At 32.1% G+C, this 24,214-nt stretch overlaps 1 protein-coding gene across 1 annotated transcript in view; it reads right to left on the reverse strand.

Annotated features, from left to right (window-relative positions):
* LOC106458326 (collagen alpha-5(IV) chain-like) overlaps positions 1 to 24,214 on the reverse strand; it is a 107,673-nt gene that overhangs the window by 37,968 nt on the left and 45,491 nt on the right. The window contains exons 9-21 of the mRNA XM_013917835.2: positions 23,281 to 23,358; positions 22,615 to 22,719; positions 21,380 to 21,433; positions 20,768 to 20,830; positions 20,243 to 20,341; positions 18,171 to 18,224; positions 17,070 to 17,166; positions 7,912 to 8,034; positions 7,048 to 7,224; positions 6,627 to 6,836; positions 6,031 to 6,128; positions 5,138 to 5,338; positions 3,124 to 3,292 (exon numbers count right to left, since the gene is read on the reverse strand). Coding sequence (XP_013773289.1) covers positions 3,124 to 3,292; positions 5,138 to 5,338; positions 6,031 to 6,128; positions 6,627 to 6,836; positions 7,048 to 7,224; positions 7,912 to 8,034; positions 17,070 to 17,166; positions 18,171 to 18,224; positions 20,243 to 20,341; positions 20,768 to 20,830; positions 21,380 to 21,433; positions 22,615 to 22,719; positions 23,281 to 23,358 — 1,528 coding nt within the window. The remainder of the gene's footprint in view (positions 1 to 3,123; positions 3,293 to 5,137; positions 5,339 to 6,030; positions 6,129 to 6,626; positions 6,837 to 7,047; positions 7,225 to 7,911; positions 8,035 to 17,069; positions 17,167 to 18,170; positions 18,225 to 20,242; positions 20,342 to 20,767; positions 20,831 to 21,379; positions 21,434 to 22,614; positions 22,720 to 23,280; positions 23,359 to 24,214) is intronic.

The following is a 24,214-nucleotide window of genomic DNA, read 5'->3' on the forward strand; positions in this document are numbered from 1 at the left end:
AACATGGACTATACAAACTATACAGCATGAATTAACATAACTATACAACATGGACTAAACAAACTATACAGCATGAATTAACATAACTATACAACATGGACTAAACAAATTATACAGCATGAATTAACTATACAACATGGACTATACAAACTATACAACATGGACTAAAACTATACAGCATGAATTAACTATACAACATGGACTATACAAACTATACAGCATGAATTAACATAACTATACAACATGGACTAAACAAACTATAAAACATGAATTAACATAACTATAAAACATGGACTAAACAAACTATACAGCATGAATTAACATAACTATATAACATGGACTAAACAAACTATACAGCATTAAATAACATAACTATACAACATGGACTAAACAAACTATACAGCATGAATTAACATAACTATACAACATGGACTAAACAAACTATACAGCATGAATTAACATAACTATACAGCATGGACTAAACAAACTATAAAACATGAATTAACATAACTATATAACATGGACTAAACAAACTGTACAACATGAATTAACATAACTATACAACATGGACTAAAACTATACAGCATGAATTAACATAACTATACAACTTGGACTAAACAAACTATACAACATGGACTAAACAAATTATACAGCATGAATTAACTATACAACATGGACTAAACAAACTATACAGCATGAATTAACATAACTATACAACATGGACTAAACAAAACATAAAGCATGAATTAACATAACTACACAACATGGACTAAACAAACTATGCAGCATGAATTAACATAATTATGCAGCATAGGTCTGACATAATATATAGTAGGGATTATCCTAACTATGCAGCATAGGTTTCACATAACTATAGTATATGGAAAGGATTAGCTTTACCACACGACATGGGTTTGACTTAACTATACAACATATGATTTGGCTTAACTTTTGAATTTTTAGATTGAAGATGTATTTTAAACAGGTACTTTCCTCTGAATTGCCATAAGTTTTCCCTGTTGCACTACTCTCATGCTGTGAACGGCCATAATTTAAAAGTCTAAATATCCTTAACTCAGTGCAGAGCAGTGTACCCAGAATTTCTCTCTCCACCTTCTACGTGACATATTGAGTAAGAGTCAGGAAAACTTACATATGCTCTGCTTTCCCAACACAATTCAGATTTCTTATTTGCATTGGTGATGGAACGCTATGTGTATCACCCAGTTGTGGGTGGGAATGTATTTCAGATGTAAGTACCAATTTGAAAGAGGTAACCTTTGACATACCAAAAGCCAGAATACCTGGATTAAGAAGAAAGGTGAGAACTTGGGAAAGTTAAAGGCTATAAAAAAAAAAGAGGTTTTGAGGCAGGAAGATAATAACTTACACTACATCAAAGATGTTGTCAAGAAGATTTGGAGTAGAAACCAGAACCAAAATATCTGAAGAACTGGATTCAAGGGAAAATTAATGGAGCAGACCAGCATTATATAAAGAATGGGCCTTAGGCCACTCCAAATAAAGGCATTCTTCACACCAGGATACACCTGGTGGGAAAAGCACAGTTTATGTAGGTTCTCTTGATGAAAATACAATAAGTCACATGGAAGGTGAAACAGCAGAGAATCTTGGATAAGTTAATGCTTACTCTATATTGGGTCTAGGACATTCAGCACTTTGAATCACATTTGTGTTGACAACATGAAAGCACCTGAACAAGGAAAGACGTTAAGTATTACAGAGGTAAGTCTACCTGACTTGAGCTATTTAGAATTGGATGTTTAATAGAGAAGTGACTCTTATTCATCTTACAATATGGGTTACTCACTGTTTAATTTTTAAGGACTCTCTAACCCACTGATACACTATAAAGCAAAGATTAAATATTGATGTATCTTGAGATTAACATATCCCATAAAAACAGCTTGAATTAACATGGTTGTTCCTGAGGCCTGGCACTAATTTATGCACCATACAATCAAAACTGATGAATGTTCAATATGCGTTTAATCATCTTGTTTACCAAGTATCATAGGTCTATTTAGCTGCTTGATTTTGAGAGTTCAAAATGTCAAAATACTACTTACACATCATACAACCTGGGTTAAACATTACACTTTGCCAGAAAGACTTCCTACATGTAGCATTTCTGTGTAATTTGGTAATGTGTTTGAATTTACAAGCCTTAAAAGATAATAATGCTGATAGTAATAAAACATATAAAAGTCTGTAAAAACAGAAAATACTAAAAAGCTGGACAACAAATAATTTGCTTCTACAATTATAAATAACCTTTAAATAAATAAGTCATAAATATCAACATAGCAATCTAGAACTCAAATTTCAAGCCAATATATTTCTAAGGCTCACTTCAAAGTCTCCAAGCTAATTAAGTACCCACACTTGATATAATATCTAATTTAAGATCACCTTAAGCCACTATGTTGTACAATTAAGGAACAGAAAGGTAAAATGTTTTGCTTTAAAGTTTATAAAGAAACCAAACTTTTTGCTTTTTCCAGATGCTATACATAATTTTGATTTTAATATTTCACATTTTATTCTAAAAAACAGAGTACTTATTATCTGATTTTCTATAAATATTTAGTTATTTATTTCATATATCTTCTTTTATCCAAACCAACCAATTAAGGGAAGGCCAAGAAAACATTTCTGCCACTGACTATTAAACATTGATTAACATTTGGAAAGATGAACTTGAATGATATTTTTAGGTCCAGTTCCCACAGTTCACTACTTTTACATAGAATGTATGTATAATCATGAAAAAATCAACACTGCCAATGTTTCTTTCTAAAGTAAATGACATACAGAAGGGTACTGCATAAAGTTACTAGCATATACACTTGGCATCTCAGCTCCATTAACATATCTCTGATGAATTTTTCAACAATGCATTGTGACTTACTTATATAAATGACTTTCATGTTGTTCCTGACAAACTATTATATAACACAGAATGAATAATGCTTAGCTGTTATACTACAGACCACTTTGCTATTAAATTAAGAAGCTTTAATTTACTGAAATTACCACATCAAATTCTAGCTACTAATCCCAGCTACAATATATATATGCATTCAATTGCTTTAGACTTACCCTTTTCACCAATTAAACCATCAAGCCCATCAAAACCAGGATCACCCTTCAATCCTTTAAAACCTTTAGCAGCATAAAGAATATCTCCTTTCGCTCCCTTAGGTCCTGGGGGACCTGGAAGACCTTGCTGACCATCAATGCCACGAGGTCCATCATCTCCAAAATCTCCCTGAGCAAAATCACAATACAACATGGGTATAAACACTAAAAATGCTTTTATTTCACATAAAAGTTTAGAGTAGTTTCAGCATTAAAATTTGTATAAATGATTACTTTTCTATGTATTTACCAAGCTTTATATACTTCTACTACATATATACTAGAAGTTACTTTGAACATCTAACCTGCATAAAAGCCAGTGTGTGTCGTGTCACATCAAGCCTGATTTCTTGATATGGGAAGAATCATAAATGATAAAATGCACTTATCGAGATAGAATAATTTGATTACTGTTTTCTCATTACAAATTTAGTGATGGGGCCATGAGGAGGGGTATGAAACCTTACGAGTGTAGTGAGTGTTGGTATAATAAGCCTAAAGTAAAGACATAGCGTCGAATCACCTAGCCTACAGGCAAGTGCATGAAATTTATCATGAAAGTAAAAATATTAATAAAATTTTAAACTTAAATCATTTCTGAATTTAGCTATTTTTCTGTTATATCACCATTCTTAATAAAAAAAACAAATCCCTTTAATCAACAGAGACTCTAAATTAAGAAACAAACATTTTTCCAGTTTTGTTGTCTATACATTTCATTTTATACTTTCAGATAGACTAACACCGATATTAAGTTATACTTTTGTTGCTAAGCAACATGTTACCAAAACACACTGGCTTTTCTATATATTAGAAGTTGTTAATCTGATTTTTATCAATAATTATTCTACGAATGCACCACAAATTCATTTCATGAATAATCTTAATTTTGATTGGCTCACAAAGGAAGTTTCCGATGTTTGACTGGCTCAAGTGCATTTCTCTGCCTCTTTGTTGGTGAAGCTTGATTTTACAAAATTTATTTATTTCAGTTAGTTATGAAATGTGAGGTTATGGTATACTATGGGGTGGGGGTGGTAGTTCTTGCCTCATCATATTTGACAGGCTATATGCTGGTGTTATACTATTTTATTATATATATGTAAAATTATAGTTACATTTTCTTAATTTACTTTAATACATATTATTCACAGCATATTATTACAGATAAAACTCTATCCAGAAGATTTCCACTGCATCATTACTGTTAAGACAGTTACCATTTTATTCATACAAACATCACAAATCACATGAAAAATGTTATCATCAGTAAATAAGATGTGTATTAAATTGAAACAGGTATTAATACTTATAAATACATGTAGCAGCAGCAATTTCTTCTTTCCATTTTTAAGATGCATTCTGTTCACTTAGTTCTATAACACTTAAAATGTGCATATGACAAGCTTCGACATTATTGATTTATAATATCACATTAAGTAATATACAACTTGTAATAGTTAAAATGTGCATGTGACAAGCTTTGGCATTATTGATTTATAATATCACATTAAGTAATATACAACTTATAATACTTAAAATGTGCATATGACAAGCTTTGACATTATTGATTTATAATATCACATTAAGTAATATACAACTTATAATACTTAAAATGTGCATGTGACAAGCTTTGATATTATTGATTTATAATATCACATTAAGTAATATACAACTTATGATACTTAAAATGTGCATGTGACAAGCTTTGACATTATTGATTTATAATATCACATTATGTAACATATAACACTTTTCTTGTTTCATTGATATAGTTTATAATCCCAGTTAGCACAAAATCTATTAAACAATACTGGTTCAATGTTTGTTAATGAGTCTAATACCCAAACCATAAAAAGCATCAGTTGATAATAAAGCACTTAATAACAAAGAAGTCATAAAACAGTAAAATATGCACTTTTTTCTTAAATGATATAGCTTGTTTAGGCAGACTTGAATGGCTAAAAAACTATACCGGCTCTCCTTTCACTCCAGGAAATCCTCTAAAGCCCTCTGGACCCGAAGGACCTTCAGATCCTCTGATTCCATCAGCTCCAGGAGGCCCAATGTCTCCAGGTTCTCCTTTCATTCCTTTGATAGCACCTGGGAAGATCACTTCTCCTGTTGAGCCTCTTGAACCCTTTCGACCTTCAACACCATCAGACCCTGGCCGACCCTAGAAATATGTACAGTTCAGAGATTAAATTTGTTACTCATAAAAAATAAATTAGTGTAACTTATTTTAAGGAATATCTGTTACAATTATAGATTTATTGAAGTACTTTTTTTTTAAAATAGATCAAACATATCAAGATGATGTACAAAAAAGTTCATAAATTGAGTACACACAAGCACCTTGAAAAAATTAAATGCTGTATAATATCCAAAAGATTTGTTTAATTCTAAAGAGATAGGGAAAAAAATTCTTCATAATTTCTATGGAAAAAAAAGATATTACAAAAATATGTTCATATGAAATTACATTAAAAATAAAAGATTACTGTAAATGAGCAATAATACACCTAATGTATTTTACATATGTAAAACATGAAACCTATTTCATTAAAAAAACAAAAAAACAAGGTACCAATATTATGCTAAAGGCATAATTCAGTTTAAGTTGGCATACAAAATAATTAATAATTTGTATCATTATATAATTCTCTAAAATAGAGAAAAATCAATCCGCTCCAACTGAAATTTGAACCAAAGATCTAAACTCTCACTACAATTTGGAGCCCAATGCTTTAACAACTAAGACATATTTTGAGAAAACAACTGCATGGGAACTTTTATGTTTCAACCTTATCAACATAACGTATGTGCGTAACATACCATGTTCTTCTACAATTCTAAACAGAAACTTACTGGTACTCCTTTCAACCCTGGTATACCAGGTTTTCCAGTTGCACCTTTTCTTCCTTGTCTCCCAAGAAATCCTGGGAAACCTCTTGGTCCACGTGGTCCTAGAAAAACAAGCAAATCAAATGCTTATATTCTTCTAATTGTGTTTTGTTAGTAACAAATACAACAGAAAAGTAATATGTCATTATTAAGAATACAAACAAAGTTATAATAATATAGCATAACAATAATAAATCAAAACCAATGGGAACTACTTACATCACAATTCACTAATAATTATAAAGTAGCCCTAAAAGTAGAAATTTTATTTCAACATTTTATTATTTCATCAAATTGGTAACTCTTGATTTCCACTACTTATGAATTTTTAGCACAGCATGTGGAAGAAAGTCTTTCCTGTAAATGACCATGTTATCACAATGATATTAACAGAAAGTATGAAGCACTTTAAGCCGAACATGAATTCATCCAATTTCACACTTATATATAATTCTTCTGCAATTTTACCACTCTCTGAATTGTTCAGTCAAAATGTGTGAAGCAAATTACTGAGAAAGCCTAACATTATACTTATATATACTGCACAGTCTAGAACTCACCTTGTCGTCCATCATCTCCAACATCTCCTTTAGCACCAAGCAGCCCAGGTGGACAATAACCACAATCGTCACCTCTAGGCCCATATAAACCTGGCTCTCCATCCTTCCCTGGAGTTCCTGGTTCACCTGGTTCTCCTGGTATCCCTTGGAGTCCAATTTGACCAGGTGGCCCAATTTTAGGTACACCAATTCCAGGAATACCTTTTAGTCCTGTGACAAGAGAAATGCTTTCTTTGTAATACATTAACTAACAGAATAACATAAAAATCAGATAAAAGAGAAGAATGATAACTTCTAGCATACAGTTCATAGACTGAGATTTCTATTTTGTTTGCTAAAATATTTTAAGAATTATTAACAATCATATATTTTTAATGAAATGTGGTTTTCAATTTGTAGGAACCAAAAGAATGTTTCATACCTGGAGGACCTGGATCACCTCTTTGACCAGGTAATCCTGGTATACCATTAAGACCTTGCCTTCCAGACTCTCCTGGAGGTCCAACAACAGTGATTCCAGGCAGACCTTCTTCACCTGGAGGACCCTGAAGTCCTGGAAAACCAGGCTTTCCAACTATTCCTGTTTTTCCTGGTATCCCTGAAATATATTATTAACAAAAAAGTTGGTTAGCTTAATAACATTATGTGATGGCATACACATATGCTTGCCAATTCTCTCTCCATGAACTTGCGATAAAGTGGACTGTATAAGGTTATTCAACATAGATATAAGTAGCAAAGTTACAAGTTACTGTTCAAGATAGATAACAGTGCACACAGGAATATGAAAATGGTGGGTGGTCTCACACTGTTACTGCAGGGCCCAAAAATAAAGAACAAACTGCTTTAAGTATGCTCTATTATACAAATATTCTACATACAAATATGCAAACCATAACTTAAGTTCTGTAATTTTCTGTTAAGAATAAAAGGTCTAAATCTAAAAGCTACCAAATTCTTTTAATTTGGTGTTAACCCCAATATCACATCACTGCTAGAATGCTCAAGATAGCCATCTAATTATACTTTCTCAGACAGCTAAGTTGTTTGCCTAACAAACTGTTTGAACAAAGTTATTGACACAAATTATAATGACATTAGCAGAAAAATAAAAATTAATCCTTTGGAGAAAGTATAATTTGTGTCTCTTTTTTTGTTTAAGATATTTTCTGTAACTGATACTGCCTCTGATAAACCATCTAAAATTAGCATGTTGTTTAAAAGTACTCACTCAGTATATAGGGAGATAACATTAGTTTGATACTTTGTTAAAATTATCACTTACCATCCTCTCCTGGTTCTCCCTTAAAGCTAACTCCAGGTGGACCTGGCTCCCCAGAAGGACCCTGTGGACCTGGCACTCCAGGTGGACCACGATACCCTACAGGTCCATCATTTCCAGGTTTTCCTAGAAGACAACAAAAAAGTTAGATTTATCATACAGAGGCATAAGTTTATGGACATATGACGTGTACATAAAAATAGTGATATCAGAGGCAAATATGATATTTCATAATACTTAATACACACAAAAGATAAATACATGTATAAAAAATAGACGTATTTGTGGTATCATATCACAGTGACCCTTCAAGCATTAAATCAAGTCCAAGATCCACAGCATGAAAAACCTGTAATAATGTGTGTTGAAATTATGAAGAAAATACAGACTTGAATTGCTGTAATTATGTCTCAGCAGAGACATATACTGTTTTTCTATTGTTTCTTCTTCTTCCAAACACTTTTCAATCAACCACCATTCCTTCATTTCACAAGGTATATTTTGGGCTCCTGTATGGTCATATTTACAGTAATCAAAGCTATCAACACAATGACATACAAAAATGTTGGATTTGCCCATGTTGATTCTTTTTTTTGGGGGGGGGGGGTCAGAGATCACCAAAATGCATAACTTGGGGGGGGGGTAAATTACTTTGTTATATTTTGATCAATTTTTATGGAATTTGGTAAAGATACTTTTCTACATGTCCTTCTCATTGACAAAGAAAAATGATGGACTTGCACATTTTTATCAATTATAGGAGGGGGGTCAAGATGTCACAAAAAGCTTAATTTTAGGGTTTTTTTTACAACTATTACTCCATCTTTTGGACAATTTGCATGGGATTTGGTACAAAAATACTTTATAATGGTCCCAAACAGTAAAATAGACAATTATTGAATTTTTGTCTTTTGCTCAATTTTTCATTAAGGTTTGGTTTGATTTGTTTTGAATTTCACACAAAGCTACACAAGGGCCATCTACACTAGCCATCCCTAATATATCAGTGAAAGACTAGAGGGAAGGCAGCTAGTTATCACCACCCACTGCCAACTCTTGGGCTACTCTTTTACCAATGAATAGTGAGACTGACTGTCACATTATAACAGCCCCATAGCTGAAAGGGCAAGCATTTTAGGTGTGACAGGTATTCGAACATGTAACCAACAGATTGTGGGTTGAGCGCCTAACCACCTGGCCATGCCGGGCCCTTCAGCAAGGAAATAACAATTTAGGGTTTTTATGAACTATCCATGGGTATGCCTACCAACTTACATGAGATTTGATACAAAGATACCTTCTTGTAGGTCCAAAGCAGTAATATAGCCAGTTTTCAACTTTTCTGGTGTCAAAATTGTCCAATATGGAATTGTGTGGCAGAGACATGTTTCATTTGACTGCATATGTTGGCATCTTTAATGTAAAAATCACATTCATTTTAACTCAAACATTTTTCTTAAGAGACTTAACCAAATTTACCTTGGTGAAAATTAAATAAAGATAATACCAACTAACCATCTTGTCTACACAGAAATTACAGTGTATCACTTGCACCACTTAGTGCCATGTCAATCCTTCTATTTCCCAGCAATCTAAGGTAATTATTTTTCTTGTGGTGATCTCAAGGTTATATCAAGCATACAGACACTCAATCTGCTCACAATCTAGCAAACTTTTGGAATACTTAGAACACCATTTTCAGTGGTAAACATATCATGTATAACATCATTTGAACATAGCCTCTGCAAGTGTGCTAGTGTTATTCCATGGCCAATTTTCAGTTGAGACTCTACATTAGAACCATCTATAAATGTTCTCAGAAGAGATTAATAACAAATAATATTTAAGCTCATAATAAGAACATTAATTAATTGAACTAGAATTTAATTGGACGGTCTACACATTATTTTAATTTTCTTTTATAATACAAGCTTTCAGCTCGATACCTAAGATTTCAACAGGTGTAAGATGTAACTGAACAAGAAGGAGGATGGAAAGATGAAATTAAGTAGAAGTTTCACTTTCAGTATCTCCGAGGTAATTGGAGATACACCAAAAGCCTTGGTTCTTTCCTTCAGTGATCTGGGTTTCTCATGCTACAAATCTGAACCACCACCACATCATCAACATTGTGGCAGAAGGAAAGGATGTCCCTAAAATGTCAGTAAACCTCTGTGAAGTTCTTAACAAGATGGAGAAACACACAAGATGTCATCCAGAGAACATCAGCAGAATGTTAGTGTTCTATTGCTCTTTTGGATAAACTGCTCATCACCATGATTCAGCCCTTCACAGTCTTTCAGTAAGTAAATTTGTATATCTTTTTTAATTCATTCCTGTTCTTCACTTTTAGTATGTTTGTGTATTTTGTATATCTACTTCTGATTTCATATGATAAGCTATATTTATTTTATAGCTTTATTTGCATATATTCATACACATCTTATAATAGCTAATATTTTAAATCTAAGTAAAGAAAGAAGACTAATTTATGTTTCTTAGTTTAATTCATGCCTAAAGGTTTATTCTTTTTGTAGTTTGTTTGAGATATTTCATTCTGACATACTTAATTTGTTCTAAAAAGGGTTTATTTTTGTACTGTATTTCTAAAAGAGGTTTATTGCCATGCTATTGTTTGTTTTATATGTATTGTAAAGAATGTTTCTTTCTTGTGGTTTAGCAGGTTTTACTTTCCTTCTATGTAGGATTGTAGATAATGTTTAAGCTGATCTTCCCACTTCATTATTTCATATTGTTCATTTCAACTAATTTCTTTAATCTTTGTTCTATCATTTTTTTATGTTTTGTACTTTACATGAAAATGGTTTTTGTTATTAATATTATGTTATTTCAATTATGATTTTGTACTTGTGTAATTCTTCATTGCATTCCAATTACATGAAAATTCTGATTTGTTTTATTTTACTGTATTTAGTTTTAATTTCATTATTATAATTTATTTTACTTGGCATACCAAAGAGATTAGACAAAATAATGCAAACACTTGCTAATTTTTACATTATATTCATTAATATTTAGTTTTCTCCATAAGCAAAAAATAAGTCATTAACATGACCTGAAACTGATGAAATAAGATAATGAACCTCAACCATCGTTTTTTACCAATTAAAGCTTCTTATAATTGTTAAGGTGATATTAGTGGTGGAAGTCTTCTTGAATGATAGGTTCTAAGGTCTGATCATAGAGGCTCAATAACACTTAAATCTCATGACTGTGGTGGCCAAGTTAGGTGCCCAAATGTCTCTTCGTATTTTTTGCACCAACCTTTAACATTTTATGCAGTATATATTAGTGAATATTAGTCTTCCTGAAATTAAAATTTTTTTATCTGAAAACGTATTTCCAATATATATTCACCTTTACACACAAAATAGCTTATTTTCCTCTTGAGTTTGTCTGCCAATAGAGATTTCCAAGCCACCAGTTTTATGAAAACTCCCGCCTAATCTCACATGAAACCATGTGAATTTACACCACTGCGTGATCATGAAATAATGCTGCAGAACTCTCCACCAATAAATATGGTGAGGTTGAAGTAAGCCCTTAAAGGAGGAAGTGCAAGAAAGATAACAACAAATGGCCCATGTGGTGGTGGAGAGTTCAGGATGTATCTAAACATCAGAATGATGGCAACTGCAGGCAAGAAGGAGAAGGAAACGGGTTTTGAGAGAGAGATGATACATGAAGCAAGTGGCAAGAGGTTTGAAAGGGCCCTGAGTTAGAGTGTGAAGAACCATGTTCATGTCCCTGTTGTGCAAGAGCATAAGATGCAAGGGCCTCTGGATTAGGAATGAAAAGAAGAAGGTGATAAGAACAGGTTGAAGAAAGAAATTTCTTTGGTATTGGGAAAAGTGGAATGTAGTAGATAGTACTGCCCAATAACCCGCAAAGGTAAAGACAGGTAAGCCGTGGTCAAAGATCCATGTGAAGAAGGAGGTAAGGTGTTGTAAGGTAGGTTGGGCAGGGGAGAAATGGTGAAGGATAGACCAATAGTGATAAGCATGCAATTTACGTTGGTACACTGAAGGGGTGGAAGGATGGCAAGAATGGGACAGGAAAAAAGCTCCACAATCAGATGATCCAGCTCAATGAGCAATGGAATGGAAAAACCTCACATGATAAAATAAAGGGATGTCACTCCTTGATGAAAGAGCGACACATGCAGTTTGACCAGGAAGGATGGAATATTGGGAAGAGGAAGAGAGCTGATAGAAGATGGAGTAATGTAAACCAAGGTCTAGCAGGCCAGTAAGTGGCTACCAACAGGACCCTGCAAGGGGGTGTCCCAAAGCACAGCAAGGACCTGAGGAAGGGGGCAGAGAGGAAAATAGACATAGCGGAAGAGATGGGACCAGTCCTGACTAAGGGTATTGACAGCCAAGGCTGATGAGTGAGGTAAGTGAGACCAAAAGAGAAGAAGTCTGGGATTGAATGGTGTGGCAAAGGCATCTATGAGGGGTTCTGAGTTGGGAGCAAATCTAATAGAAGATATGAAGATGAAGGGACCATTCCACAGTTAGGACACAGTCTCGAAGAGAAAGATAGTCAATGCCAATGTTCAGTGCACCTGAAACCTGACAGCCTACTATACCCTCCAAATGGAATGGGCCCAAGAAAGGAAGTATGAAGTCTAAAAGCAGAAGGTCCTGAAACAGGTGTCCCCTTGGTGGTTGATATGCAACATGACCATGGAGTTGTCCAAGTTGATCACTAACAAATGATCCACAAGGAGAGAAAGGAAATTAGATCATGCCTCTAAACAAACTGGAGAAGGTTGTGCACAGCTGAGGTAAGAGTTGAAGAGAATTCCAAGGTGAATGAAATACTGGGTTGGGATAAGGAAGAACTTGGAAATCTTGAAAAGCCACCCTAAATGAGCAGCTTCATGAAGTAAGGAAGTTTGTTTCGAGGATTCCCTGGTAGTTGGTGGGGAGAAGCCATTCATCCATGCAGAAATAGAATCATAGACCCAGATTGTGAATATTTCAAGCAAAAGTCTGTATAATGTGATTGAAAACATAAGGGGCCAATGCTATTCTGAACAGGGCATGGAACTGAAAAATGTGATCTCTGTAGACGAATCAGAGAAAATGTCATAAGAATGGGGCAACTGGAATGTGGAGAAAGGTGTCTGGCACATCAACTTTGGTCTTCCAGGTTGGAAAGACCAATAGAGAGAGAGAAAAAATTCTCCATCCAAAAATGTGGGATGACCAAGAAATGATTGATGGAGGAAAGGTCAATAATCGAGTGCCAATCCTGCTCGTTTGGGGGAACAACAAAGAGGCAGCAGTAATAACCCAGAGAGAGGTTGTGAACTCATTCAATGGCTTGTTTCTCTAACAAATCTGACACTGCCCCCTATAGATGTTGAAGGTAGGCCAGATTCAATAGGTATTGAAAGGCAATAGGTTGAGAAAGATGAGGAAGGAGAAGAGAAAGACCATGGGAAAGAACTTGAGTAACCCATCTGTCAGAAGGGAAAAGTGTCCATAAGTCTGCAAACTGAGACGGAGGGGATGCCACATGTCCCAAAACAACCAGATGGCAAGAAAAGGTGGAAGGTCTAGATACAGGAATAGAATGGGAAACAGAAGAAAAGCAAGGGTGAGGTGCAGAAGTGGAAGGGCAAGGTTGGAACAAATTCGAAGTAAGGGAAGATTGATGGCAGACAGCTTCAGTTCATGAATCATGGTAACCAGGGACACAACAAAAACATCTAAACAAAGAAATGGGGTAAAACAAAGGTCCTGGAGATAAGAGAAAATGAGATGTACTTGAGAAAATGGGGCATCTCTTCATAAAAGGTCCCAAAAATAAAGGAACTAAGCAAGAAGAGAAAGGGCAGGTGAGGTGGAATGAACAATGTAGAGAAGGAGAGCACTCTGGAGTCCCAAAAATGTCATCAGGGGAATAGTGAAGCACTTTCATCATAAGGTGGAGGAATGAGAGGTACCTAAGAAGGGTAATAAAAAGGCTCAAAGTTGGCCTGACCATCTGTCTTGGATCCAGGGAAAACAACAACCTTACCAGTGAATATGACAATGGGAATTTTTCCTTTATTTTTTCCAGAGTTACCACCAGAAATGATATGCATTCCATTCGGAATTCCAACAGTCTTTTCTCAGAAACACTTGCATCTTTCAAGGCTTTTGTCGTCATCAAACCAATGTCAACTTTCTTGTAGTTTACATGATTTGCTTTTTAATTATTGTCAATGTCCACGAGTTTTTCTGTGGTGTTAACAGCAGTGAGAATGTCCTCCTTTATAAATCTTCTCATCAATCCTCTTACCATACAAGATAAGTCAAACAACAAAAAGCAAACAAATGGCCTGTCTGTTTGGTACTTCTGAAGAAATGGCTGCATTTCTCCAGCCACCACCTTGAGGAAATTAATCTTTGCCTTGATGAGCTTGTCACCAGCACTCTCTTTAATGATCGCATAGGATTTTGATGTTGGCCGATCAATTTTTTTAGCCTCAGCTGCTCCCACAAACTTTACTATATTATCCCACACTTCCAAGGCTCTCTCAGCGACTGGTATGTTCTCCAGCCATCTGTGGTTGACAAACTTCAGTGGCAACCTGGAACTTTTGGTCAACAGTTCAAAGTACTCCCTCCTTGCTGGGGAATCTTTGAATAAATAATATAGTGCAGACAACAAAGTATCTATGGCCCATAAGGAAGCTTTTACCTCTGTCTTAAAACTGTTGTTCACTACGTGAAGACCACCAAAAAAAATGACTGGAAGTCATTCAACATTTTTTTTATTCATGATGTCATGGAATTTCCAGTTAACATTTGGCCCATCCATGCTTATTTGTACTAACTTGGGTTTTTTCAACATCTCTACTGCTTCTTAGAAATGCACAACAATGTGAGTAATACCTTTACTCATATCATCAGAAGAAGAGTTCACATTAAACTGTAAATTCATATTGAGTATGTCTAAACTCAATCAAATGAAAGTTGAAAATCGAAAAAGTGGCAAATGTCAGAAAACTCAAACACATCTGTTTATGATAATGTCAAGGAAAAGACTGAGGATTCATGAGTGCAATTCATGAGTTCATTTTGCATAGAGGTGTGTCATATTCCTATTAGAGAAGGATTCTGCTGCATGATTACATCATTATGCAGTGGTGCAAGTCACTTGGTTTCATGTAAGATTAGTTGGGAGTTTTCACATGGCTAGTAGCTTGCAAATATATTTTGCAGATTGTGTGAACTCATGAGGAAAATAAGCTATTCTATGTGAGGTGGTAAGTACTTGTTTGGAAAAAGATCATTTGCATCTGAGAATAAAGTGTTATCACATGGTAAGCCTCATTTGAAATAAAGTTTAAGTAATCATTTGCTGTTACTTTACCTTTTGGTGAGATCATGATCTAAAATATTCCAACAAAACAGTGCCCCTACCATTATAGAACCTTTACCATGCTCAACTGACAGCATAAGACATTCAGGTTTGTGAGTTTCTTTTGGTCTTCACCACATATAAATAAGTCCATTTGATCTTCAGTCCAAATTTTATGCTCTTAACACCATATTTTTGTGTTTTTAAGAGTTTTGGAATGGCAGATCTACCATGGTAACCATGCTGGTGTAGTCCTCTTCAAGTTCTTTCAACAGAAATTGGTTTCCATAGGCTAAAGTTAAGTTCTGTGCATATCTTTGAAGCTAGTCTTTTATTTTTAGTCTCAGCACTTGTATTAAAACTTGTCTGTCCTGACCTGTCAAGACAGTTTTCAATCACTAACATGTGGTTTTATTTTTATTCGTTTGTTTATTGATTTTTGCACAAAGCTATTCAAGGGCTAACTGCACTAGCTGTCCATAATTGTGAAGTGCCAGATTAGAGGGAAGGCAGACAGTCAACACCATCGACTGCCAAATCTTCACCAATGAATAGTGGAATTGACCATCATATTATAATGTTCCCACAGCTGAAAGGGTGAGCAAGTTTAGAGACTAAGTTTGATCCCATGACCCACATGCCAGTCAAGCACCCTAACCATGGGAATATGCCAGACCCTTGATTTTACATTTCAATATCCATGTTGACATAACTTCTATCACTGTTCCTCAAGATACACTCATTACTTTAAGTGTTCGTGTTATAGAGGATATAGCTACACTGAGGTTCTCACCTCCAGTTAAGCCTCTTTGGAAATCTGACAGATCTTTTTAGCTTAGCATGTAGTTTCTTTTTAGCTTAGGTTTCTCTAAATAAACAATAATAGACTACTGACATGTAGACAAATCAGTGATTTCTGATAATCTAATACACAGTGAAATTATCATATGGTAATATTTTTCCCTTTTTTTTTTAGAGACACCAAAACTGAGGTGTTTCAGTTACTTTTTCTTACTCGGTATATTCAATTGAGTTTATTTTATGTGTTTTGCATGTATTTACTATTGTGTCTTATTAAAATACTCTCTTTCTACGTTAGAATGCATGTCTAGTCATTTATGTTTGCAAAAGATTCATTTTCCTGGATTTATATTTTTTATATTATTTTCTTTATGTATAAAAAGGGTTTTCATTTTGTACTGCACTGAAAGTTTTATTTCTGTTCGATTTTCTTTTAACTTAAAGGCTTTATTTTGTATTTTTGCATTATTTCAAAGGGTTTATTTGAATGTATTTAAAAAAGGGTTGTTTTTCATGTTTTCAAGGATACTACCTATTTCAGTTTGTCTTTAAAGGGTTAATTTTATTTCATTTTTAAAGGTATAATTTTTATGTATCTGATTTTGTATATTCTTTTTAAAAAATTTATTTCGTGATCTTTATTTTGGTGGATTCTCTTGTTGCATGCTACATTTTTAGACAGTGAGGATGTTATCATATCTAAGTTTAATGTATGGATGGTTCATTTAGTGCTTTATCATGTTAACTTGAATCTCTAATTGTTACAAATGTCAGGTACTTGGTTTGTTATTGAATTACCATAGAGTCACTAAGCTCATATTTAAATGCTGTGTTCTAATTGAACTGTAAGTTACAATCAGGAATAACTAAGAATTTCAAGATTTGTAAATCATTCAACAACTGAACTTGGAACTTTATTACATAAGTACTTTAACATTTTTTTACCCAAAAAGAAAAAATTAAATTAACATATAACATACCTGGTATTCCTGGATCACCCCTCTCCCCCACAGAACCTTGTGGACCTGGAGAACCAGGAAGGGGTTCACCAATTAAAATTGTTGGTCCAGGTGGACCCTGGTTGATAAAGAAATAAGATAAATTACATTACAATATAGGTAAGTGCTTTGATTACAGAAATTCGGAAATTAATTAATTAGCCATAAAAATAAATAATCAAATATCTAAAATTTTTTTTTATTAGATCTAGTTTTGATCAAGTACCATTTTTAGATCTTAGAGTCAGACAAATAAATCACATATTAAATAGATATCTCTAAATATAGGATCAATTTCACACCATATTTTGTGTTACAATTATACAACTTATTTCCTTCATACAGAAGGTTAACTTATTTTGTAAATAAACTACTTTTTAAAAAATAAAAATATGTAGTTAAAAATAATAAAAATTCTAATAAAAAGTATCTTATGGTGATATACAACAGAAATAAACTATGCTAAATAAGCATAGAATTATGAATTGCACGGTAGATTAATGCAAAATAAATTATGAGAAGGTTAAAAAAAGAAAAATATGTTAGATATAGTAGAATAAGCAAAGTAAAGATTAAAATGCATTATATGATAGAATAGTATAAACAACATTTGGTTCTGGCACTTATAAAGGGATAACCAGAGTAAGAAGATAAGATCTTGTAAACTACAATAAAAACAAAGAACATATTGATATGTAATAGGGTTGATAAGATAAAAAGAGGTAATTAAGAAAATATTTTGTAAGATACAATGAAGTATATTGAGTAAAGCATGATAAAGTGGCTAAAGTAATGTTAGAACAAACATAAAAATATGAGATAAATAATACATTACAAAGAGAATCAGTGTATAGTTAAGCTAGTGGTATGTAATGTAGCAAAAACTTCAATAGGTAGAAATTTAAGAAGGGTAAAGAAAGAGAGAGTATAAAAATGAAGTAAGATAAGGTGAGTAATTAAGATATGATAAGGTAAAATACAGTAGACAAACTGACAAAGAGATATTCATAACTGGTGAATAACTGTTTATGGAAGTGCAGTTCATTAGAAATAACTACAGAAATTAAGAGTTGTTGAACTCACAGGTGGGCCTTGAAGACCTTGAGAACCATGTCTGCCATCTTCTCCTTGTGGTCCCTGCCAAATATAACAGATATACGTTATTTTAATTTTGTTACAAACCAAATTGCCCTGAAATTGTCTTTAAAATTCCAACAGTAATAAAGATATTAGTGAAATTGTCAATAACAATGAAATTGTTCATGGTATTGTTAGTTTATGTTTTTAAATTTTAGAAAATGCCCCAAACAAAATTCTGGATTGGCAATTTTAAGATAATATCAGAAAATTTGTATTTATTGATAATTATTAGTTCTTTAACAACAGAATAATTATATCTTTGGCTCCTGATTTTTTGTGTTTTAATGCACTAATATTGCATTATAAAAAACAAACAAACTTATGAAGTATGGGTAGATTTCAGAGATGTCAATGCAACACTCTTAGAAAACAATTAATTTTCTTTGTTTTTCAAGTAATTCTTTTTTTGTTTTACAATAAAACAAACAAAACAGTCAGGCTAGCTGATAGAGAAGGTATTTCAATTGTGTTTTAATAGTAACATGAAAAGTTTAGTTCAATGTGACTAATATATATAACTTTCATTAAGAGCTTTTTCATGTATGGAATACCTCTTATTAAAGAAAGTTATAAACTTTGTCCATATCATTTTTATTCACACTATGAGTATTAAATATTAAAACATATCATTAGTAATGACTATAATTTCAAAGCATTTTATTTCATTAACCATTATAGGAATATAAGTATTACCATTGTTAAATAAACATTGGATCATTTCTGTTAAAAATGACACTGATAACTACATAACAGTTATAATTTATTATGACATTGTAATATTCCATCCAAGGGATAAATAATTAAGTTTATAGGTAGTCTTGTTGTTGTCATATTGTTGTATACAACTCATTTTCATTTTCCTTATATTTGAAATATGAATGTTGTATTTGCTTTGGACCAGATTTTAGAAAAAGAAACAACAGTATCATTATGACTAGGTTAAATAGTCTAAATTACTAACCATTTGCAATTCAGATCATAGAACTAATTATTTGACATCCTGATTTTAATACAACTAAAAACAGAGAAGGAAGAATTTTCTCTAACACTAAACTTTATCTTGTCATGACTATTCTATTAAAAATTATAATTATCTTTTGGTTGTTTTATGCAGTGTATAAAAGTATTATACTGTTCTGTCCTCCAATGTTCTATGTATGAAGCTGGTGTTACCTTTTTGATGGTAAACAGAAGTTAAATATGTACAAATGCAGCAGAATCAAAACTATGCAAAAGCATTTCTTCAATCTATTAGCTTTTTTAAATAGTTTGTTAGCAGAGTTAGATATGAAAAGATTTATTTTTCGACCATAATGAAAAGAATGACTGTTACATTTCAGATAAGTTAATTTTTGAAAAATAGATTAAAACCATTTTAACCAATATTGTCTTTGTCCAAGTGAATTATATTAAAGGTATTTTTATGAAGGAACTTGGGATATTTGTAGCTTTTGAGTAGAAAATAGTATTGTTTTTTACAGGACACTTAACTCTACAAGAGTTCTTTGTTTTAATTTTGTCCTTCAAGTCAGGTAAATATTTTAATCATTAAATTTTTTTTGTAATTAAATTTCTTGTTAATAAAAATTGTCTCAAATTAAGTTTTAAGTTAGTTTAAAAAACTACAGAAAACACAAAACAATACACATATTTCAGGCAAAAAAGGCTGAGAATTGTTTTACTTTTTAGCTTTGTTGGACCTACGATGGCTTTTTAAGTCATGACATTCATAGGACTATCACAAAAGTAATAATTTTATGTGAGGATATTAACACTAACACTTTTTGATAACAAACATACTAGTACTGATGGTAAAAATATATCTTAAAATAACACAAAGTCAATGTTAAATAGGTATAATATCATTACAGTTGATAATGTCACAACTTATGAAAATTGCTCAACTCATAATTTTATTTCTCAATCGAGACACTAAAATGTAACTTTTATTGATTAAAAGTATTATAATTATTTAAAATCTTCAATGAAATAACGTTATTATAATCATCTGATACCTTAACTCCAAAAACACCATCTTCTCCAGTCAACCCTGGCTGACCTTTTTGACCTTTCTCTCCAGTTGGTCCAGGAAGACCATCTTTGCCTCTTTTTCCCTAAACACAAAAACTAATATTTAATTGATTTTTTTAAAAACAATTTCTCATGACAAAATTCATTTATTTGACTTAGGAAGCATAATATCCAATATTTTGTACATGTGACTGGAAAAATTAAACTCTATGATAATTTAAACAGGTTAATCAACTCACACATAAGTGAATATTTTATATATTAAAAATATAATTCAAAAAATGAATTGAATGATGTGGCTAGTATTTTAATTTTTAAAAAATACTTCATTGTTAAAAATCATTGAATAATAAATCGTTTTAAATTAAGGATAAAGCTTGAAATGAAAAATCAACATTCCAAAAAGTCTTGAAAATTCTAAATATTCATTAAATACTCAAAAAAAGGCCTGCAATAAGTAAAAAACTTAACAATTTCTTATTAAACGTTATTTTTATAACTCAACTTACTCTTGGTCCAGGATCACCTCTCTCTCCTCTTTCTCCTTTAGGACCAGGAACACCAGGACTGCCCTTTTGTGTCCAAAATATTGAAGGTTTAGATTTAATATAACGACATATATTCATATACCTATCTATATTTACTCTATAATCATCAGTTCTTTCATATATCTATCCATTTATATTTCTGTCTACTTATTTCATATATCAGAAAGAAAATTAAAAGTACTTAGTAAGTAGACTTATAAATTCATAGAGAGAAAAATATCACTGCTGCTGCAATATATTCGAATCAATTACCAACAAAAATTTAATTAACTTTCATTTCTTAAATATCCATCTGCCTTCATACATAAATATATACACATACATATATCATATAGCTACCATATCTATAACAAGTAACGTCACACCTTGACTCTAGAGAGAAATAATCACTTTCTGAATATTATCCAACTTGTTCACACTGCATATTGAATGAGCTAGAAATTAATAAGTCTTTATGAACTCAATCCAGGTATTAAATTTTGGTGAGATACTTTATTTAATTACTAAGATTAAGTTATTTAGTTTGGTTTAACAATGCAAACATTTCAAATAATAATTAAAAGATGTACTTACAGTTTCTCCAGGTCTCCCACTTAAGCCTAATTCACCTTTGGCTCCTTTTTCTCCCTACAAAAGAAATTATGATAAATTAAGAAAATTACTTTTAGCAAACTTTCCAATGTAATCATAAAAAGCTATGAGTTATTCATTCCCTCTAAATAATTAAAGGTGATGTGAATATGAACTCATTTTCCAAATAATATTCAAGAGCAAAATATTGAGATTAAAATACTCATCTAATTAACCATTAGGAAAACAATGAATCTATCAAAATTAGTAATCAATAACAATCTAGAACAATAGAGATTGGAAGATTAAATAAGCAGCAAAAAATATATATATACTACTCTTTATAAGTGTGCATGCTGAATAACATAATACTCATCTGATTATAAGAGTAACATCTGTGCAAGATACACTTGTGCATATGTCTCACCACAAAGTTACTCATACTGAATTAAGACCAGCACTGATCAGAAGTATAAAGAAGGCAAAATAAAAACATGCTATCCCTTCTGCATGTAAAAACATGTTAATATAAATGCAATACACAAATTGAAGAAAGGTTCTTCTTAGTCTTACAATGTACACAATTACCATACAGTCCTCTGCACTACAGCATACAGTAAAGACAACCATAACATACTTCAAACATTGAGGTTACAAATAACATAAAACAAATCTGTTAAAAATGCCATCAATGTTTAAGTAATTCTTTTACAAACCATTTTAGCTGATTCTTACTTTATGTATTTTAAAACTTTATGGGATACCTCCCAAACTTTAAATAGTATAGGATATAAAGTGAATACACAGGACTCCTGCTATTATATAGGTTGAAGACAAGATCTTATACACAATGCAACAGATAAAATCAATATCTGTATAAAAATAGTATATTCTCACTTTATAATAAAAACAAATTACTTCCCCTATTACAACATATGAGATAAACCTGAGGTCTCAGATACTCTAAATAATACATATTCACATAAAATCTAATTCCAATTCCAGTAAACTTTTAATAACTCACAAACAAAATAAATCTGAAATTCAAAATATCTTTTATACATGACAATTTTTGTTAATGTAACATGACAGACAACAAGGGACCATTTGGTCTTTCAAGTCTGTCCCTGCACATGAATTTACACTCCCTTGAGTTAAAGTAAAAATGTAAACCCACCCTTTATTTTTCACTAAATTGTTGATTCTCCTTTAAATGAATGGGCATAAAAAAATCTTACCTTTTCTCCCTGTACACCTTTCAGTCCTCTTATGAATATCAAAGTCTCAGAATCAGGTCCTGATGTTCCTTGGGGTCCCATATCTCCAGGAGATCCCCTATCACCCTAAAGCATGGGAGATACAGATTTTTTTTTTTTCATAAGAGTTTTTTAATCTTTCAGAACCAAATACAATTAATACCTTCATGTACTTTAATTCATACTGAAGGGATGGGTATTTCTTTCCCTTCATATTTTGATACAAGTTTGTTTGTTTGAAGTTAAGCACAAAGCTACACAATAAGCTATCTATTTCTAGCATTGCAAGTCCACAGACTGTGCCACTGGGGGCTTTTATAAATGAAATTTTATACTTTAATACATTGATAAAAAATATCAAATAGATATGAAATTCATTTTTATTTTAGAAAATATTACTTAATTACAATTTGTAAAAGAGTTATAACTATGGCAAAAAATAATACAGCAATTTATATTACATTTTATTTAAACTATAGTAAGTAATTAATATTTTTTGAAGTAAAATGCTTGAAAGAGTTTTAACGTGTATGTTAAAACCATAAAAAGTTGAAAGGCAATGTTGTGAAAATAAAACCAAAAAGTAGGTGATGTTTCTTCCCATAACATACAATTGTAACTATTCTATGATTTGAACTAATACTTTACTTTTGGTCCTTTCGATCCTCTCCTACTCTCTCCTTCTGGTCCTTTTGGACCTTGTTCTCCTGGATCACCTTGTACCCCCTAGAAAAATTAAAATCATCAAGAAAAATAAGTATGTCCTTCAACTAAAAAAAATATAAATAAAATCTGCTTTCTTGAATAAAACAAAAAATATTTAAGTACATTAAGATATGAAAAATTAAAATCATCAAGGAAAATGAGTATTTGCTTTAAATAAAAAACATCTGCTTTTTAGAATACAATAAGAAATATTTAACTGAATTACAATATAAAAAAAATGACATGAAATAAAAATATTTTCTGTGAAATCAGGTTTTAAGAATATATATATATATACATTTCAAGAATTTATGTGTGAAAGTAAAAAAAATATGAAATAATATCTGTTATATCTAGGGCTCTTCAGGTTGGCTGGGATATAACATACATAGTAGTGGTTGAGGCACTCTTTATATCCTCAGTTGCATGGACAACAACTGTTACCATTGTGAACTAGAATTAAGTAAGTGAATTGTAATTATTATTAATTCTACTCCAGTAATTTAAAAAACAGAATTAAGGTAAGGATTAATAAAAATTTATTATTTATATATATTCTAACCCTAATTATATATTAGTATTGTTATTTTGGTTTGAAATAAATTTACTATCATTCAGAAGACCTGATAGACATATTCCCCAGAGCAGGTCAAGCAATTAAAGCACCAATGGGAGAAAACAATATTACTAATACCAAGAACTTATGTGTGAAAGCAAAGAAAAGTATGTCTACCACACTACTTATAATATATCCAGTACCAACAAAGCCTTTTGCCCAACACCAGGGCTCATCAGGCAGACTGGGATACAACAGATGTAGTAGTTGAGAGAGGTATTTATACCATCAACTTCATGAGTTACAACAACAAATATATAT

This window comes from Limulus polyphemus, unplaced genomic scaffold, assembly GCF_000517525.1.
Source record: "Limulus polyphemus unplaced genomic scaffold, Limulus_polyphemus-2.1.2 Scaffold445, whole genome shotgun sequence".
NCBI classification, from domain to species: domain Eukaryota; kingdom Metazoa; phylum Arthropoda; class Merostomata; order Xiphosura; family Limulidae; genus Limulus; species Limulus polyphemus.